Here is a 14987-nt window from a genome sequence, read left to right as displayed (position 1 = left end):
AGAGAGAGAGAGAGAGAGAAAGAGACACACAGAGACACACAGAGACACAGACAGAAGCACTCACACAGACACACACACAGAGACACAGAGAGAGACACACAGATACACACAGACACAGACATACACACACACATGCACACAGACACATGCACACACAGACACACAGACACACACATAGACATACACACACAGACACACAGAGACACACAGACACAGAGAGACACAGACAGACACACACAGACACATATAGACACATACACACAGAGAGACACAGACAGACAGACACACACAGAGAGACACAGACAAACACACAGACATACACAGACACACGTAGACATACACACGCATAGACACATACACAGAGAGAGAAACCCAGAGACACACACAGACATGCACAGCCAGACATAGATACAGACACACACACACACCACACACACACACACACACACACACACACAGAGAGAGAGAGAGAGAGAGAGAGAGAGAGAGACATATACACAGACACACACGAAATACTTAAAAAACTTTAAAGGTGAGAAAACTAAAGAGGTTTAGGTCTCAAATCAGGCAGCTCACAGCTCATAAAGGAATAAGACACAGCTCGCTCTGCTTCTATCTAAAGGCCAAATTCACTTTCATCTTCCAATGTTATTAATTTTGGAAGAACATCTCTTGACAAAGAAAAGTATAGCTGGATGGCTCTGTGGTTCAGAGTACATGCTGCTCTTCCAGGGGACCCAAGTTTAGCTCTCACCACCCAGATTGGGTGGTTCACAGCTCCAGAGGGATCCAACACTGGACCAGGACTCGTGTGTGTATAGTATAATAATATATAATATATAATGCCACAGTGGCCCAGTGTAACTTGTAAAAAATATTTTACACCGGACTTGTGCCTTCCTGGACCAAAGAATCCTGGTTATCCCATGATAGAGTTTGGGCTGTAACAATATAAAATGTTGATGTATAGCTAAAATCATAAATAAATATTTTAAAAGATAAAAATAAAAGTACAAAACTATACCCAGTTATGCTATATTCTCTGCAAAAAATGTGAAAGTTGTATAATTATTTAAAGAAAACCAGTGATTATGAAACGTATGTATTTTGGAATCTGTAGGTACACATTTATTCTCTCTGGTCCAGGATGACAATATTCCATTTCTCTTCACTTTCTGCTCTTGCACCTAGCCCTGTCATATTTTAAATTCCACCTCTAAATGAAGCCCTCAGACTTTTGAAAAGCACATAAGTCTGAGCAGGAGAATGATCAACCCGGGGCCAAGGACTGGTGGATTTCAGCGAGCCGTTGGGAGACCACATGGTGATCATACAGCAGTGGGTCTCACACATTCCAGGGCTGGGCGCATTTCTAGTGGCTGCACATTCAACCAGTAAGAGAGTAAAATGAGTTCGTCAGCCATGACACCACCCAGCAGCTGTATCCAGCCATGGCATGAAGCCTGCCCTGCACGGAACGCTTCCTCCTACCTGTGGACCACCTACAGTGGTGTCTCTCTCTCTCTCTGATGCACTGTCGGGAATCATATGTCTTAATGCTTACTCCTTAGCTTGATTTATGTGGTCAAAATGGTAGCCCACCCCTTTGCCTGTGGAACTGGACCTACAATTGCTACTGGCTACCATGAGGGGGCAGCAGTCCCTAATCCCATAGGTGATGTTCCTGTTTATTTGTGCTAAGGGTAAATAGCCTCTTACAAATGTTTAGGGGCTGGAGAAATAGATGGCTCAGCTCTTAAGAGCACTGACTGCTCCTCCAGAAGACCTGGGTTCAATTCCCAGCAACCACATGGTGGCTGAAAGCTATCTGGAACACCAAGATCTGATACCCTCACACAAACTTACATGTATGCAAAACACCAAGGCATACAAAATAAAAAATAAAAATTTAAAAATGTATATATGAAGTTAAATTATTATATATAGTATTTACAAAATCTGAAGCTTCAAGGATATTTTACTTAATATTCATCCCATAGTAGCTAGTTTCAAAGAATCAGATTTTTTTTAATGTGTAACTCAATACTCTTTAATAAATGTATGGTAGGTATGATTTTTAATTTTATTTTCTTAGTTCTCTAATAGGCCCAGAGGAGAAAAACTCGAGAGCAATTTTTTAAATTTGCTTTTAAGCTTTGGCATAGCTCTAGCTTTTACAACCACTCTTACTGAAAAAATTCCATATAGCTTCCTTCCCAATAAAGCATTTACCCATTTCAGCCTCTCCCTCACCCTGTCTCTATCTCTCCTTATCTCTGCCTTTCTGTCTCTCTGTTGCTTTCTGTCTCTCTGTCTTGTCTCTTTCTCTGTCACTGTCTCCATCTCTTTCTGTCTCCCTGTCTCTTGTCTCTTTCTCTGTCTCTCTCTGTCTCTACCTCTGTCTCTGTCATTCTGTCTATGTCTCTGTTTCTGTCTCTCTCTGTCTCTTCTCTTTGCCTCTCTGGCAACTATCTAAGGAAGACTTGCCACTTGGAAAGAGAAACTCGGACCCTCTTCCCAGTCCTGGTCTCCCAGTTTCCCAGAAGTTGTCATGGTGGAATGTTTAATCATCTCACATTAAGACAGTATTTTTTTCCCTCTTAAGTACCAAAATCTAAAAATCAAACTCTATCCACAATAGACTTGCCTACATATGTTCATAAGCATTGGTTTTCTTTAAAGAATTACTTGTACAATACAAACTTTTGCAGAATCTAACTTATTTTTAAAGAAATGTTTGTGCAACATGAGACAAAAATCAAGCTAAGAACCATAGCAGATGTCATCAGAACCACTTGACTTACCCCATGGTTCTAGTTGCTTTCCTACCAATCAATCTTCCCAGCCTAAAGGAATCCTGACGCAGATAACAAGCATGAACAGAAGATGCTCCATTATGGTCATGTTATCAAGAGTCAAAATATGCTATTACAGTCATATTCCAAAGAGTCAAACCTCTGTTTCGTTTCCAAGACACCACAGTAACTACTAGCAAGTGTATATTGATTATCCTCTCCTGTAAGTGTGATGCTATTAAATTAACAAAGCAGCTGATAAAAATTTTATGTCATTTTCATGACTGTTACTTATTCACACAACAAATGTGTCTGGTACCTGCGGCATTCTTCTGACCATCAGTTCTGCGGAGGCTGGAACAGGTTTGGAGAAGCTATGGAGTTTGTCTAGTGGTTGCCTGGGGCTCCTAGTGCAGTGTTTCTGAATCCATGGTTCTTCTGTTCTGAGACAGAACTTTTCTCTTTTCTATCAATCCCTCATCACTGTGTACTGGGATAGATTTTTTTCCCCACCTATGATGTTCAATTTAAAAATGACAAGATTAGGGGGCTGGAGAGATGGCTCGGTGGTTAAGAGCACTGATTGCTCTTCTGAAGGTCCTGAGTTCAATTCCCAGCAACCACATGGTGGCTCACAACCATCCATAATAAAATCTGATGCCCTACAGCTACAGTGTATTTAGATATAAAAATAAATAAATCTTTTTTAAAAAGATTAGAAGCTGGAGAGATGTCTCAGTCCAATTCTCAGCACCTAGGTGAGAGCTCCCAACTGTCTAAAGCTCCAGTTCCAGGGGCGCTGACGCCTTCACACAGACACACATGCAGCCAAAACAGGTCAAAACACCAAAGCAAATGAAATAAGAATAAATATTTTCTTAATGGCAAGCTGGGTACCTGGACCCACTTCTATATTCCCAGCACTTAAGGGGTAGAAGCAAGACAATCACAAGTTTGAGGCCAGCCAGGATACACAGCGAGATCTCACCTCAGTGTGTTCTATCTTCCAAATTAAAGGACACTTAACTGAAGGCTTTTTTAAAAAGCAGACTCTCATGTAAGTCAGGTTGACTTCTAAATATCTATATAAACAAAGATTATCTTTCGCCTCCACCTCTGGAACACGAAGATTATTGATATGCACCACTAGGCCAGATTATGCAGTGCTGGTCCTCAAACCCAGGACTTGATGCACGCTCAATAAGTACCCACAGCTAAGCTGCCTTCCCAGCACCTAGCCCAGCCTTGAGGGCAGTGTTTCTCAATCTGTGGGTCTGCACCTTTGGAGGGTCATATATGAGGCATTTACACAACACTAGCAAAATTATAGACATGAAGTAGCAACAAAATACTTTTATGATTGGTGGTCACCACAGCATGAGGAACTAACTGTATGAAGAGGTCTCAGTAGAAGGTTGAGAACTACTACTTTAGTGGTTTTGAGTAGCTGTAACCGAATGGGAAGGGTAACATAACAGGCAGGTTGAGTAAAAGCAGGTGAGATGACAGTAAAGGAAACAGTGATTTTAGGTTGCTGGAACCACGTGAAACAATGGCCGCCTGCCCACTCTGTCCTCATAAGACCAAGTAGAGATAGGTCATAGTTGCCTGCTTGGGATCCACCAGCAAGATGGGCCCAGAGAAAGGATTGTCCTCTCTATCAGTGACTTTGTGTTGAGACTCCCTGCCTACACCCTGTGGCAGCTGCCGTAATCCAGTCAATCACGCTTTTCCAGAAGACAGAAGGTGCCCTCTCTCATCCCCGCCAGAGGATTCCTGAAGAATCATTTCCCCTTAGCCAGTACAGAGCAGAGAATGAGGCTAGATGATTCAAGCAGTCGTCACCTGACTGAGGGTAAAGCAAGCCTTTCCCTCCAGGGATCTAGAAGCTGCCCCTCCTGCCTTGGTTTGGGGGCAGTTCACAGAAAGACTTCCTCCTGTTACACAGTGAAGAAATCTGTTTCCTCTTCCTACCCTGAGAATCACACAGCCATCCTTCCCCATCTGCAGTATCAAGCTATCAAGTCCCCTGAACCTCTGGCAGCTTCCTGGGAGACACACTCACTACACGGCTGTGGACAAGATGGAGGGGAGGTTGGAGGGGGGGGGGTGGTCTCTGGAAGAGTAAGAAGGGAACATGAACATTCTGAAAAAAGGAAGGAGACTGAAACCCCCAGAATCAACCAGCCCATACTAAACTGACCATAGACATCACACAGATATCACTGCCACCCCTTCTCAGATTCACCACTCCATATTAACTGAATTGACCAGATAATCATGTGTGGTCTCACACAGCCCAGCTCTTTCTCAGATGCCAACTGATGGCTTCTAACGTTTCCCAGCCTTCTGGACAGGCCAAGGCAATGACCGTGCAGCTCTCTGGTGTGGACAGGTGTGGCTCTATTGGGATAAAATCCTAGGCAAACAGCACTAGACACATGTGTACTTCAGATCCTCTTGCTTAGACCCCAAGAGGCCTGAGGAAACCAGTGTAGTGACCCGCCAAGAAACTTAATCCTTGTTACCCATCAGGACTCCAAGTCCTCTTCCCAATATGCTGTCTCATCTCGCCCTCAGCCCTGCCAACCAACCGGTTCACATCAATCAAGACAGCCCTCCCTACCAGGAGGTCTATTCTGCCTCCTCCCTCCCTCCACTGTTCCATGGGTACCCCTTTTTTTCATTCTACCGAAAACAGTACCTAGGACTAAACTGTCTAATACGCTGTTTCAAACTCGGATCATGCCTGGCCACCTTCAAATGAAAACATGAATTTCTCAAGGAAAAATTTCTCTTTGATGGTTTCTCCGCACCACCTTACTGTCTCCCAGGACCCAGAGCAGGAAGACGTCTTTAGGAGAATGTATGTCCTGAGTCACTTTCCTCAGGCTCATTTTAACATGCAAATTTCTGGGCTTCCCCACCCAGCCCTTAAAGGTGAGTGTCTAGGGTCAACACAGGATCTATGTCACAGCCCAGGTATGTTGCAACAGGTTTTGGAGATTCTCCTTCGTTGCTGAAAGAAGGAAGAAAGCCGACCCCAGAGAGGGGACTGGGCCTGTCTGAGGTCACAGGGAAAATACCCAGATACAGAGCCCTGTCCATTGCAGAGCAGCAGGACACCAGTCCTAGACAAGCAGTCCCAGGTGCGCAGAGTCACTCACTCACCCGCTTGTAGACGTCCTCGCGGCTGACTTCATACTTCCGTTGCATGCGCTCCTCCAGGAAGTAGATGCGCAGCTTGAGGCTGAAGTTCTCCTTCTTCAAGTCATTGAGGTGCTGGGACAGAGTGCGATATCCATTAGACATGGTGGGCGACCCATGGGGAGGAGCATGCCCGATCGCTCCCGTCACCCCAGAAACACGGTGTAGCCTTGCCCCGGCATGGAGCGGGCGGGCTAGGACGCTGCTGAGGCTGTGGGACCCCGGAGGCTAAGGCGACATGGCCGCAGTTGGTGCGCTCCAGGACCTGGGACACTGGGCTCTGGACTCTGGGTGCTGGAGCGCAACGCGTTTTCTTTTTTTTACCTCGGGGAGATATTTGCGGAATCCCTGACGGAGGAACATGCTGTGTGAACTCAGACACAAGTGGCAGTAACCCGACTCCAAGTCAGGACAGGGCTGTCAGCTAACAGCTTCCCCCCCACACACACACACACCGCCGCGAGAAAGACACACACACACACACACACACACACACCCTCTCTTCTCCTCCCCCCTTACCCCCACCCCACCCCCACCCCTGTACATGCCACCCCGCCCCCAGCCTCAAGGCCCAGGGGGCAGTTAGCAGCATTTTGGAAAGAGAGGGCCTGGCAGCTCCCCTCAAATCCTTCCCAGAAACGGGAAGAGGGTGGGTGGTTAAGGTGGTACTGAGGTTGCAAAGGCAAGAGGGAACTGGGAGGGCAGTGGCCTGGGGGTGCGCGGGGGGGGGGGGGGGCGAGGGGGAAGGGGGTTGCAGACTGAAAGTGTGGAAAGAGTACATGTCCACAAAATGGCCCACAGAATAGTGACCAAAGCCAAGCAGCCTCTGTCTATCAGGTGTAAATCTCAAGGTGCTACCAACCAGAGAGGCGTCCAGTTCCCTTAGTTATCCAGAGCTCAGCCCCAGCCAGGCCAGAGTCTTCAGTCTTTCTCTCTGGCCATTTTCAGTTTCAGGGCTGAAAGTTTTCAGTCTTTATTCCCGAGCTCTCTGCTCCCCTACCCGCAAAGAAAGGGTGGATCTTAGCTGAGGGGGTGGGGGGCTTCTATAAACTTTGCTCACTGCAGTGAGCAAAGGGAGGGAAGCCAAGGGGTCCTCCTCCCTCTGGGGAAGGAGTGTGGGAGTGCTTTGGGGGAGGGGGCAGGCAGCAACATCCAGGAGCCCAGAGATTTCAGCCACTCACTGGTCCCTGACTCCCGCACCTGCCTAATGGAGCAGGGCCATCAGCACCAGATCCTGCTCATAAAGCAAATTAAGAGCCTTGAGTGACAGCTGCAACACTAGCAGGAAGTGTTATTTATATCACATCACATGGGACTTTGAAGGTGACTGGGAGACAGCCCCATACCCAGAGCCCAAAAGAGGTTTTTGATTTGGTAATACCAAGTTGGAAAAATTACAGTTAACATCTGAGATAAAGGATTTTTTTTATATTAAATTCAAGTGTCCAGTTCTTCCCTAACCTACCTACTCTCCATCTTCCCTGTCCTTTCTGGACGTTCATAATGATTCCAGTCAACCTTTCCCAAGTATCCAGAGTGCACACACAAAGGTGAAGACAGCCCCAAAGAACCAAGTGGCCACACAGTTGGTCACGACATGTCAAGGTGTGCTCTATACTGTAATCTTACAAATTCGTGTCTTTCAAACTTTTTATATTTTGCATTGCACTTCACACACATATGCATACACAGTTTTTCAATTATGCATTATAATCTGATATTGTCTTTCTCGGCGTGATCTGCTGAATTAACTTACTAAGTAGAGAATAAGTCTTACCCTGTAGTTTGGAAAACATTGACTCTAAGAGAACCCAGAATGAAGGATGATTAGTCACCACTGGGATGATAACAGAGAATGTTTTGCCAGCAACTGACTTACACTTGGTCATGAGAGTAAATCAGGTGGTTTCGGGAGTGCAGAATTAGAAGTGTGCAATGGAATTGTCTATTTTTCTAAAAAGACAAGACTGTAAGACGGGACCATGTGTCTTATAATGGCGAGACAAAAATATTTCATATTAAGAAATCTACTCATTTAAAAATCTGCACATAAACATTCTACATGTCCACTAAATCCTTAACTTTCAGAATAAATGAAGTCCATTAAGATTTAGTGACAAGGAGGATAAAAGCCAAAACTCAAAACATTCTTTTCTGAGCCCTGTGGTACGTTCCTGTAATCTCAGCTTCTTGGGAGGCAGAGGCAGGAGGATTACTGCTTCCTACAAGTTTGAGGTGAGCCTGGAGAAACTAATGAGGCCGTGTCTCATATACACTGATAAACTTCTGGAACTAGTTCTGTTACTAAATCTCTGGGTGACCTGAGGGTGTACCTCTCCAGACACAGAACCAACTGTCCTCATCTAGAAAGAGAAATGGCTGGGAACAGGTGGGTAGTGGTTATTACCACTTCCGTTTTGCTCAAAGGATTGTAGACAGTGAGTGGTTAGGCTTTGACTGTCTAGTTGAATCCTCTTTCTTAAATCACATACAATAATTTCATAAGAGGCTTTAATTGGATAAATGAATGCAAGGCTTCAGGGTGTCACACTTCAGCTGAGATGTTGTTCCCCCCACACACACACACACACACATTTCTGTTCCGCCCCTCCTGCCCTTTACTGGGTGCTTGGTGGTTTGGTTTGGTTTTGGCCAGTGCCTTCATGTCGGTATTTATGTCAGTTCTTACTCTTCTAGCTTTTCTTTCTCTACAGGCTTTCTCCCCTAAAGAGTTTAACCCACTTTTAGTGCTATGCTTCTATCTCCCAAGTGACCCCCTAACTTAGTCTCCTTGCCCAAGACCTAGCCCACACACCCAAAGTTTTGCTGGAGAGTGCAACTTGAACACCCCATCCTCACAGCCGACTTCATGACAAAACACTTCTGCATGAGTCCAAGCATGTTGAACGGACTCTGCCAAAGCCGGCTACTCTACATACTAAAGGAAATACCTTCAAAACTCAAATCTTGTCAGAACCCTTCATGGGCATCCCGTCCATCTCTTAGGCTAAAGAGAAAACTAGATCGCATTTCTTTAAGACCTTCCACCCCTTCTCTTTTTTCAAGTCTTAGTTGGAATTCCATCAAAATCACACTTTCCCTACCCTGGCTGACTTCCCCTTTTGAACTCCCAGTCAGGCAAACACCAAGTGTTCATATGCTGCCTTTTGATGTTGCACTCACCCTCTTGGTGGATTGCTGAGATTATTTAGAATCATCTGACTTCCCACGGAACCTCTAACCTCCCCACTCATATCTGGCCATCCGAGTCAAGGTATGTGTATGTCTGCTCTTACACCCGGTGTGGCAACCGAAGACCGCTTCTGCAGTAACAGCCATCCCACAGTGTGGCTACAGGCTGCTTATGATTATTTCAATCAGAGCAGAGTGGTTTGGGGGCTGGCAAGGAATATTTTGATTTTGTGCCTGTGCTCTCTTGGCTTTGTATTTATAAGTGCGCCCTAAAATATTCACTGGAGTTAATGAGTAGATAAGTACTCTGTATTTTCTGATATGATTTACTAATCCACTTTCTTAACAATGAGTTAGCTTGCCTAGATATTCCTCCTAATGTAGATCTCAGGAAAATGACAGGTGCCAAGAACTTTCATACCTCAAACATAAAGGGCTAGGACACACTGCCCCCTTCCAGCTGATCTTATAATGAATAGTGCCCCTCCTCCACACCTCCCTGAGCTCTCTAAGTCACACATGAACTAGATCTTCCTCACTTCTCCACAGTGCCAGACACTGTCCCTCCCCTTCCCGAAAGCCCTTCCGGACTGTGTGAAGCCCACCCCTTCCCTTCAGATCCCAGCACACTCTCTTCTAGCATTAAATAAATCTGTGACCTCAAGAGAACAATCTCCCTCCACATCTCCTGTTGAATTTGAAACTTTGTAAAAGTTTCTTTTTAATTAAGAAACCATCTTTCTTAAAATGGTAGTTGTAGGAAAATTATATCTTGTTCACTTACCTTCCTAAGTTCCTATGCCCATGAGAACTTCTGTGAGATTGGCAGAAATTACCACCTGAACATTAATATCTCCTACTCGGGACATCTAAACCTGAATTCTTGATCAACCCTAGACAACATCTTTCCTCGTTGGAGCCAGTTCCAATGTGCTGCAAGTCAAGATTTGCGGTTGGTGAGACCAAAGCTTTTGAGTTGCTTCTGGATCATTCTCTCACAGACACCATCTCACGTGACTGCAAATCCCACTGTCTATAACACATGTATTAGAAATACAGATCACAGATGCCACGTGCCACCACCACAGCATCTCTTCCATGCTGTCCCAGATCCTGTGACCTCTCCTCTGAGTTGCTTGAATAGGCCCCTTTCCCGGTACCCATGGCCTCTCCTTCAGTTACTAGAGCAGTCCCCCTTTCCCAGTGTCCCTGCTTCTGTCCCTGATGCTGATCACCTGTCCTGAGCACAGCGCCTCTGTGACCAAGTTGAAATGCACCATGTTGCTTCTCTGCTGGAAGTTGCCATCCTCTCCCGGTCTAACTCCATGTAGATGGTGATGGTGGCCCTTAAAATGCAGGCTCAGGTGCATCTAGGCCCCTCCCATCCCACTCCTCCCCTCTCCTTCCCTTCCCTCTGTGAGTTCCCACCTGCACATGCTGTCCCTGCTACACTGGCTCTTCTAGTTCTTTCTCAAAACCAGTAAAGAGTCTTGCCCCTTGGGGCCTCGGAGACGGCTGGTCCTTCAGTGTACTGGGCTTTTCCCCTAGATAGCTGCCAAGTCTTCTTCCGATGAAGTGCCCCATTTAAGACTAGGGCCCACCCCGCGCCTCAGGTCAGCTGTCCTTATCACCCTGGGAGTCCACTCCACTATAATCTCTTAGATTCTGCATTGACCCATTTACCTTAACTTTCTCATGGTCAGCATGCACTCTGTGAAAAAACTGGGGTGGCTCTGCTTTACTCCCAGTACCAAAAATAATGCCTAGTATACAGGAGGCCCTCGATACGCGAGTGCTGAATGAAAGCAGACAGGCAAGTACATTACTGGCTTCTCTGTTCTCGGTGGGTTTGATTAGACTTAAATCCTATCTGCATCCCTGCCATCATTTCTTCTTAGAAACGGGTTGTTTTACATATAAAAGTACTCTAGCAAACTAATGTTAACAGTGGACAATCTGAACTTGCTACAAGAGATCTGAACCAATGAGTATGTGAAAATTACAACCCTAGGACACTTCGAACTCCACAAACAGGAAGAAGGAAATGAATTAGTTGGGGGTTGGGGGAAGGGCTTCCAGGGAAGGTTCCACAGAGAACTGGTACTTCTTTCTCCATGAAGAAAGAAGACCCGAGGCGGCATGGAGAAGCGAAATGTAAGAGGACAGAGAGTCAAGTCTAGGGCCTGTAGCCCTTGGAGAGGCCCCTGCAGAGGACACCTTAGCAGTCAGAGTAAGAGTTTCCTCTTTGAGGCAGGTTCTGATGAGAGAGTAGGGATGAGGAGATGAGGCGAAAGATGGTGGGGTAGGGAGGGCCAGGGACTGCAGATCAGCAAGGCTCTTTCTCTTTCTCTCTCTCTCTCTCTCTCTCTCTCTCTCTCTCTCTTTCTTTCTTTTTCTTTTTTTCTTTTTGGTTTTTGTTTGCTTGTTTACTGTTTTTGTTTTGTAGCTTTGCAAGCCAAACCTCCCGCACTGGGCTGTATCCGTGCCCTGGCACTTCAGGGCCTCCAGGCTCGTGTGTCTGGAGAAGGTCCACTTTGCTCAGGACAGAAACTCCAGGCTCGAAGCGTGTCCACTTAGCTCTTTCTTTTGCCTTCACTACATTTCAGATTCTTTACTCTTCTTTCAAAACATTTGCCTTCCTGAGATAAACGGCTCTCCTCTGTTCCTTCCTGAGTTTCCTCTTTCTACATCTTCCATAATATATCAGTCCAGTCTTGAAATGCGACTGTAATAATGACTCCACCGTTGCCAGCAGTGGGAAGAGAATTACCACCCAGCTGTCGTATGTCATGCTCCATTAACATAACCAACTGTCAAGTCAGCCTTTAAAGAACTCAGCCTGACATTCGTTTAATCATACTCAGACCCCCCAGATAGCTCCTATAATGGAACTGCTTGAAAACATATTATTCTCTTAGTAATTTTTATCCTAAAAACATGCTCCTCTTCACTGGAATTGATTAATCATCTGAATAGACTCTTTCTTTTCAACTGTAATATAAATTCTATAGTTTAAACTCAACTAACTCACTGGATGTCAGTGATATTTCATATTTTGTATTTTTGGGGGGGGGCAGCCTTAAATGGCAAACCAAGAAATGGAAGGAAAATGTTTTTAGCATCCCTGTGTGATGTATTTAGATTACCTGAGATTGGCATGGACAATTTTTGAGGGAACTTCTAGAAAGGCTTAACTAAGGAGGGTAGAGCCACCCTGAATATGGATCTACTACACCCACCGTGTTCTGGGGCCCTGTCTGACTGAGCGAAGCATCTGTCTCTCTGCTTCCTGCCTGTGGGTGGCACGTAACTAGCCACCTCGTGCTCCCTTAGCAGCCAGGGCTGCTTTCATTGCAACGCCCCCTCTCACACTGTGAGGGAAACTCTCCTTCCTTCATTCTTGTCTGGTATTTGGTTATGGCAACCAGAAAGATACCTACTATACCCCTGATAGCTAATTATCTACTTATTAAAAATAATATGAGATCATATGCAAATACATCCAAATGCAACAACACAAACTGTGCAAAAACCAATCACTTTAGAGCCAAGGACACTTAAGTTCAAATTAGGGCTTTGTATTTTCTAACTGTGTGAGTTGGGGGAGCCTCAGAGATTGAGAATGAAAAAGTAGGAGGTGGGGGGCGGGCCTCAGGGACTGGAGGACTGCAGCCACATTTGACATTTGCATCGATAACTTTTAGAAGGTGGCTATTTTAACAATTAGTTCATTATCCTTCATGCAGTCTTGTTGCTTATGAAACAGTTCATAAAAAATAAAACTGCCGCCGGGCGGTGGTGGCGCACGCCTGTAATCCCAGCACTCTGGGAGGCAGAGGCAGGTGGATTTCTGAATTCGAGGCCAGCCTGGTCTATAGAGTGAGTTCCAGGACATCCAGGGCTATACAGAGAAACCCTGTCTCAAAAAAACAAACAAACAAACAAACAAACAAATAAATAAAACTTCCCTAAAAGAAGCAAAACTAGGAATTACAAGGAGTCAGGGGCAGGGGAAAACATTCATTTTGTAAAGATCGATCACCTCTTTAGTAGCATTACACATTGTGAATTTATGGCCACATACCACATGATACTGAGTATTTTTGTATGAGAGATAGTAAACTTCCTCTCTGGAGAAGGATTTGATGGGACCACTAATCGCTTGTCAAAGACATTACTCAAAGTCTTCACAGATCAGCAAGAGAGAACTTTTAAGATCTCTGGCCAACTTGATTCTCCTGTGTTTGAATGTTTAATTACTGTGATTCCTTAGACACAATTATACGTATACAAGAAATTGATACGGCACATGTTTCCAGGTGAGAGATAGTAGTGCCCACAACAATCACCTTGCATAGGATTTACGATGTAGGTAGCATTTTCGTGCATGTTATTTCATTACATCCTTAACACCACCTTTGAGGTACAAAAGTAAGCATGATGATAAAAGGGCGGTGCTGATGCTAAGGTCTTGTTCCCTGATTGGTTCTTGATTTGTTAGTAAAGAAAACCAGGAGTCAATTGCTGGGTAAAAGGTACAGGTAGACTTCCGGGTCACAGAAGAAAAGGAGGGAAGCGAGGAGGGGAGGTTTCACCATGCTTTGTGAACGAGAAGAATGAGAAGAACGCAACAGCCTTGTGAGGTCTCAGGAGGAGCCAGGGCTGGGGCCACTACCATAGGCACATAGTCACAGATGTTTGGCAGGGTCCAGATGGATGTAGCCACTAAGTTTAGGGCAGGTGGAAGATACTGAGTTAAGAAATTGATACGGCACATGTTTCCAGGCAGGAGATAGTAGTGCCCAGCAACTGTGCCAAGAAGGCAAACTGTAAAAAAACAAGAGTGTGTGTCTTTTATCCAAGGATTCAGGGTCTCAAGAGGGGGCTGGTAGCCTGGTCTCCTCCCAGAGCAAAGGCAGAAAGAAAGGGTAGCCAGGTGGGGGCTGGTGACAGGCAATCCTGGAGCAAAAGCAGTATCAATTCAAAATACTTTCAACATGATGACACCAGATCACACTTCCTGCAATTGGGCCGCTCCATATTGCACAGTTATCAGGACCTCAGCTGGGACACCTGTGACCTCTATGAGCCTATGACACACCCGTGACTAATGAGGTACTTCCTCTTCCATCTCAGGCCTCCAATACCTTTCCAAATTCCATCTAAACTGTAAGTAATTGCCCCTGTGCCCTTGGGGGACCTTCTTGAGACTTCTGTACATACTTTAAAAAAAAAAAACAAAAAAAACCCTTCTCTCTATTTTCAAGATAAATACATCAAAGTCAGCGCTCAGAAAATTGCACAGAGTTACTGTATGGCCCAGAAACCCTCTCCTCATTACAGATCCAGGGAATTAACATAAATGGCCCTGTAAAGCCTGAGTACAACGCTCACCCCAGCACCATTCCTGAGAGTTCAAAGTGGGAATGTTCAAAATGTCCTTACACTGACAAATGCATAAAAAACTTAGGGCATCCCTATAACAGAACACTATTCAGCCTTAAGAATGAGGTGCTACCACATGGGCATGTCCTAAAAGCACGTACTAATGGGAAAAGGCAGGCACAGAAGGCCAGAGGCTGAATAACTCCACTGTAGGAAATGCTCAGCATGGAGATCTATGGGGAACGCTAGACTAGTGGTTTTCAGGGGACAGGGGGAGGGGAAAATATGGAGAGGCTGCAATGAGCATGAGGCTTCTTTCTGGGTATAGAGATGTTCTGGAATTAGGGAACAATTGACAAGTGCACAACTGGAATTGTACATTCTCCAAGGATAAATTTTGTGTGGTAC

General features: G+C 45.3%; 1 protein-coding gene across 1 annotated transcript in view; it reads right to left on the bottom strand.

Annotated features, from left to right (window-relative positions):
* The window catches only part of LOC127682917 (myomegalin-like), a 177305-nt gene that overhangs the window by 129759 nt on the left and 32559 nt on the right, over positions 1–14987 (bottom strand). The window contains exon 4 of the mRNA XM_052179661.1: positions 5967–6077. Within this exon, the coding sequence (XP_052035621.1) occupies positions 5967–6077 (111 nt within the window). The remainder of the gene's footprint in view (positions 1–5966; positions 6078–14987) is intronic.

The sequence above is a fragment of the Apodemus sylvaticus genome, chromosome 4 (genome assembly GCF_947179515.1).
Source record: "Apodemus sylvaticus chromosome 4, mApoSyl1.1, whole genome shotgun sequence".
NCBI lineage: Eukaryota > Metazoa > Chordata > Mammalia > Rodentia > Muridae > Apodemus > Apodemus sylvaticus.
This window is presented reverse-complemented; position numbering and strand designations above follow the sequence as displayed.